The sequence below is a fragment of the Limulus polyphemus genome, unplaced genomic scaffold (genome assembly GCF_000517525.1).
Source record: "Limulus polyphemus unplaced genomic scaffold, Limulus_polyphemus-2.1.2 Scaffold1022, whole genome shotgun sequence".
Classification (NCBI taxonomy): Eukaryota; Metazoa; Arthropoda; class Merostomata; order Xiphosura; family Limulidae; genus Limulus; species Limulus polyphemus.
In genome coordinates this window covers 107,157-112,759 of record NW_013666632.1, presented here as the reverse complement: position 1 = coordinate 112,759, position 5,603 = coordinate 107,157, and the positions used below count along the sequence as shown (strand labels likewise).

At 36.0% G+C, this 5,603-nt stretch overlaps 2 protein-coding genes across 4 annotated transcripts in view; one reads left to right on the top strand and one right to left on the bottom strand.

Annotated features, from left to right (window-relative positions):
• LOC111086332 (octopamine receptor beta-1R-like) overlaps nucleotides 1-2,122 on the bottom strand; it is a 5,698-nt gene extending 3,576 nt beyond the window's left edge. Inside the window, exons 1-2 of one of the 3 annotated variants that reach the window (XM_022388772.1) lie at nucleotides 1,865-2,122; nucleotides 923-1,113 (exon numbers count right to left, since the gene is read on the bottom strand). In XM_022388772.1, coding sequence (XP_022244480.1) covers nucleotides 923-1,069 — 147 coding nt within the window. In that variant the 5' untranslated portion in view covers nucleotides 1,070-1,113; nucleotides 1,865-2,122. The other 2 variants (XM_022388771.1, XM_022388773.1) reach the window with 2 other exon arrangements.
• LOC106461743 (spectrin beta chain, non-erythrocytic 1-like) overlaps nucleotides 1-5,603 on the top strand; it is a 156,572-nt gene that overhangs the window by 55,586 nt on the left and 95,383 nt on the right.

The following is a 5,603-nucleotide window of genomic DNA, read 5'->3' as shown; positions in this document are numbered from 1 at the left end:
AGTAGTCTAAGTTGCTAATGACATGAAATATATATATATATATATATATATATATATATGTGTGTGTGTGTGTGTGTGTGTGTGTACACACAGGTATAATATAAATGGAATACATATCATATACGTACTTAAATATTTTTTGAACCAAACATGCGACAGTTTCTAAAGGTAAAGTATATACTTTATACAGGAGTAATATAAAAAGTATAGAAACAGGAGTATTAAAAATTATGAATTTTAAAATGAAGTAGGGATCTTACTACAAAAAGTTGTGAAACAAGAATTAAAACCACAGTCACAAATTTATAAGATTTAATTCCTATTATGGCGGTTTTACACTTATCTGTAAGCCAAAGTAAGGATTAAATTTTATAAATTTGTGATTGTGATTTTAATTCTCGTAAAAGTTATAGCTACCAGGTTTATGGCTATACTAAAACTTTATATATGTTGTGTCCATTCCATGGACATATAAAAACTGAACAAATAAACAGGAAAAATAAATTAAAAGTTTAACGGAAAGTAGGGATTGTTGGTTATTCGTAGAATTGCTATAAGAAGTATCTAAAACAAAATAAATGCTGCAATAAAAAGTACACAAACAAGTGAAGTGATACTAGTTGGATAGATTTTAAAACGATTTTCAAAGGGATTGAACATTATACCAAAGCAACTAACAACTTTATTTTCAATATGTGTAAATAGTCCAGCCTGTGATTAAAACTGTTGGACCAGTCCTGTGATTGCATCGCTGTTATGGCCAGGCCGCTCCTAATGGCGAGATTTTATTAAACCGATTTACAGGCCTTAATTTTGAAGCGTAACTTTGGACGAAAATTTTGAACTTAGCAAATAAGCAAACTACAAAGAGAGACCTATACAGTTTTTGTTTGTTTGTATTTACGAAAAGATTAGAACTTACATGAAGTTTTAGTTCACTGTCTGTTCTTGCTACAACGATAACGGTAATATTACCTAGTAGAGAGAGACAGGTTATGGTAATGGTGAAAGCTGCTGCCACGACAGAAGAGGCGAAGTCCCGGTCGTCTTCTGTGATCTGTCGGCGCATTGTTCTTCAGCTGGTAGTCTAATGCCAAGTCTATCCCTGGATTGCTGAATAGAGAGAAATATACAACGAAATTAGGGCACTAACTTTCGTTCAGAAACTTACCTAATATTTTAAAGTGTTGGCGAAATGTTTAAATTTTCCTTGTTTAATTTCACGCAAAGCTACCGAGTAGGTTTATCTGCGTTAGTCATCCCTAAATTTGAAGTTAGACTAGAGGGAAGGAAGCTGGTCAACGTCACCCACTGCGAACGTTTAGGCTACTCTAATCGCATAGTGGGATTTCACGGTCATTCTTAAAACGCACCCACGATCAAAGATGCGCAGTTCGTCGCACTAACAACTGGACCGCACTCGGACCATGTTTATAGTTTATTTTTTTCTGACGTGCTAGGAAAAATTATGCTCTTTTGCGCAGCATTTTAACATTTTGTACTTTTGAGAAAATATTTTCAGAAAGACAAACTGAAGTTTATGTAGTTTCATTATATTGTACAGTACTTCGGGAATAGAAATCCTACAGCCATAGTACAGGTAATCTGTATTCGTTCATTTGTTGTTAAAATTAAGGTGAATATTAACTTTGAACTGAAAGGTTAAGGTTTAGGGTTAACGAATTCCACAAATTAAGAACCTGCAATATTTTTATAATTTTAATGATGTCAGTAAAACACGTAGGTTCAAGAAGTCTTAATATAAAATGATAAAAACCCTATAACCCGAACCTTTCTTCTTCAGGGGCAGATGTTCGCTCATTTAAATGTACGCTTATACTCGTTCAGACACTTTAATACTTACACATAGTGAAATGTTTCCCTCTTTATATGGTCTAGAAACCAGTGGGCGTTGCACACGACAGCTGACTGAACGAATCTTGTACATTATTAAAATATTTCCGCCAATGAAGCGAAACTTCCTTCTTACTGCTTGATATTGAACACAAAAGGGAAAAAATACAGGGCAGGTGATTGGTTAGCTAGAAACAGTAAAGAAGAAGAAGAAGGGGAGGATTTGGATGAGATTTTAAATTTTAGTTATTGCAAAACGAACTCTGATGACATTCTCCTTTGCAGCTTCAACAGATACTAAAGACGTTTTGTCCCACGCAGCCTGCCTGTCATTCATTCTACACATTTCCAACTAAGATCTAGACATTGTTGTAGGAAAACCTTCGAAGGTTTGTTATGAATAGATGTTTAAATTTAACCTATGAACTTGCAAGCACATAAAGCTTTCTCGTTCTACTAGACAGGTGCCCCACAGTGGCACAGCGGCATGTCTGCGGACTTAGAACGCTAGAATCCGGGTTTCGATACCCGTGGTGGGCAGAGCACAGATAGCCCATTGTGTAGCTTTGTGCTTAATTACAAAACAAACAAACTTCTGGACAAGTACACAAATTAACACCTGCCAGAATAGATCACTTGAAGAGAAGTTCGCGCTGCTTCATGCTACGTTGGGTAAAAGAAAGATGTATACAAACTTGTACTGATTAAAAGAAAAGTCATGCTGCGTCTTGCTGCAAAGATTTGATAAAAAAAGGAAACTAATAAGAACGTGTATTAAAACTGGCGAAACGTTTAAAGTGTATGTATTCATATTTGGTCTTAAGTTAGATGTCATGTAACATCTCAACCCTTTTTTACGTTTGAGAATACGCATATATGTGTAAATCAAAATGTTCCAACCAAACATGCATTTTATAGCCATAGCACATATGGATCTTCCTGCTCATTCGTTCCTGCTCTAACAACTTAACCGATCTTTCCGACTCAACCGATGCTGCTTCGGTCTTCTCCGACTTTCTTCACGGTTTCCCGACGCCACCACAATTCGTAAATTAGAACGAAAACTAAGGGATAAATTAAAATTCACTAAAAGAAATAATATTCACGCACGGGGTGTGAAGGGGAACAAACGATCCCGAACACCCCAGTTGGGAAGAGCAGACAAACCTAAAAACTTGTTTTCTCTTCCTTCAAACTAAATTACTGCCACGGTTTGTTTTTTAACTCACGTGCTGCCACCGTGCGGCATCTTTTCCGTAACAGAACTGTAAGGTTGTGTTTCTTAGGTGGTACTACTTTGAGTAGTAACGTCTGGTGATGGGTTGATTTGGCATGGCTATGATATCATCATAATTGTTTACAATTAATTCGGAGTGTTAGTACTAAGTTTGTTTATGAAAGTTAGCCACTAGTTCGTTTCCCAGAAGTCTTACTGATTAAGACGAGGAGATCATTGGCTGATCCAAAGTGATCAAATATTCGTTCTCCCCACCCAAACATATTCTTTCTAGCAAAGTTGTTAGTTGCATATCAGTTCGATACAAGTAATTACATTGTAAGTCTGTACTGAACCAATATTATATAATTGTAAATCAAAGTGACGACCAGTAGATCTTTATCTCATGGTTTGTGTTGAACTTTTTCTTTAGCGCTACCAAGAAACCCTGTAATTAGAAAATTAATTTCTAAATCTGTAAACGAGTTTCTGGTCAGCGTGTCAATCTGTGATCTAATTGTCTATCACTCGTTACCGAAAAGACTAAACAAATAATAATTTCCCTCCACATTTTGGAGCTGATGGTGCGTTAAAAGGGTGACTGTCAAACCTCATTATTCGGTAGCTCAAGAATTGGTGTGTGTTTGTGTGTGTAAGGGGGGGGTGCTTTTGACTACCTGACTTTTCTCTAGTTTGTCACTTTAAAATTATGGACGACTAGCGCAGAGATCCCTTGAGTAGCGTTGCGGGAAATCGTATAAACAAATAGATATTCAAAGTCCATGGTTCACAGAAAAGACCCTTCAAGAAAGGGAACGCATTTCAGCTCGCATATGTGACATTAACCCTAAATATGATGGGTAAGCTTTTACGAGGTTTGAAAAGTGATTCACGTATATCCGAAATTTTAAAAAATAAATGTAATGTTTCTGAAATATTCTAACGTACGGTAAAATCATCTTTGTACAATCGCCCTGACGTAACTATACAATAGATACAGCATTGAGTAAGGTATAATTTTAAAACACAGTTTTCTCTGTATTTACCATTAAAAAACAAATTAATTTTTTGTCCTGTTCTGTTGTGAATAATGGTTGCAACTAACCCATCATTTTATGGGTTTGACTTTTCTATTCTTACGAAAGGGCCATGTGGTTAGGGTGCTCGACTCGCAATCTGCTGGTCGCGGGTTCGAATCCACGTTCCACCAAATATGCTCGCCATTTTAGCCATGGGTGGTGATGACTAGCTGCCTTCCCTCTAGTCTTACACTAACGCAGATAGCCCTCGTGCAGCTTTGCGCGAAATCCATAACAAACAAACAGTCTTACGAAAGACAAAGTTCTACGAAAAACGCGAATATTTATTGACGGCTGTCATTGATAAAAATACGCATGCGCGCATTGATATTTTTCATTTTTCTCTTCGAAACGATCAGTATTTTAATATTTTCCTTATTTCGTTCTGTTTTCAATTTTGAATATACAAAAAGTTATCTTTTTTGTGTTTGGAGAGAAAGGAAGCTTTTCTTTTTAACGGTAATAATTTTGATATATCGAAATATCATGAATTTTTTTAAAACTGTTAAATGCTTCTTTTTTAAAGCGCAAATTTTCATAGTTTTTTTAAAAAAGAAAATACACATGATTTTATTCCGTTGAAAGAAAAGTTCTTAAGTAATTCTCTCTTTCCACACCGAAAATTATTAGCTGAACTCGGTGTTCGACCAGTTTATAGCCTGCAGTAACAGTTAGGTATGTTAAAACAAATAGAACATTCAGTGGAGTGCATAGCTAAGTATCCACTTCTTTCCAGCCTTTCACATCTTTACTTGTGATTACAAGTTAGGGATTCTTTATTCAGGCAAGTTTGTTACATCTTCAAACCCTTGATCATCTATAGACTGTAACAAGATTTCATACTATCGTCATTCGCTAAAACATTACTACTTTGGGCCTTCGTCAAGTAATCATATTGCTACTACACCAGGTTTTCGTGAACTAATGATCATGTTATTACATCAGGTTTTAGGGAACTCGTGATCACGCTACTACACCAGGTTTTCGTGAACTAATGATCATGTTATTACATCAGGTTTTAGGGAACTAGTGATCACGCTACTACATCAGTTTTTCGGGAACCAGTTATCATACTACTGCATCAGGTTTTCGTAAACCAGTAATCATGTTACTACACCAGGTTTTCGTGAACCAGTCATCGTGTTACTACTTCAGTCTGTTACTGAATACTAAACGTATGAGCTCTGCCTTGAGTAGCTGTTAACACAGGAAACTAGATTCAAGGAGATAGTGTGTGTGTGAAAGGACCGATATTATGACATTTAGAAATTAAACTCTGAGAAAAACGTAGAAATTGTATTTAACTAAAAGTGGTTAGCAAAACACTCGATCAGCAAAATAATGTAAAACAAAAACGAGACTTCAAAACTTCCTGTAGACTGGTCAAGGAACTTATCTACCATTCCATGGGATAGTTACATTGTAAAGTTACATTTATATTGAGAGTGGGGGGG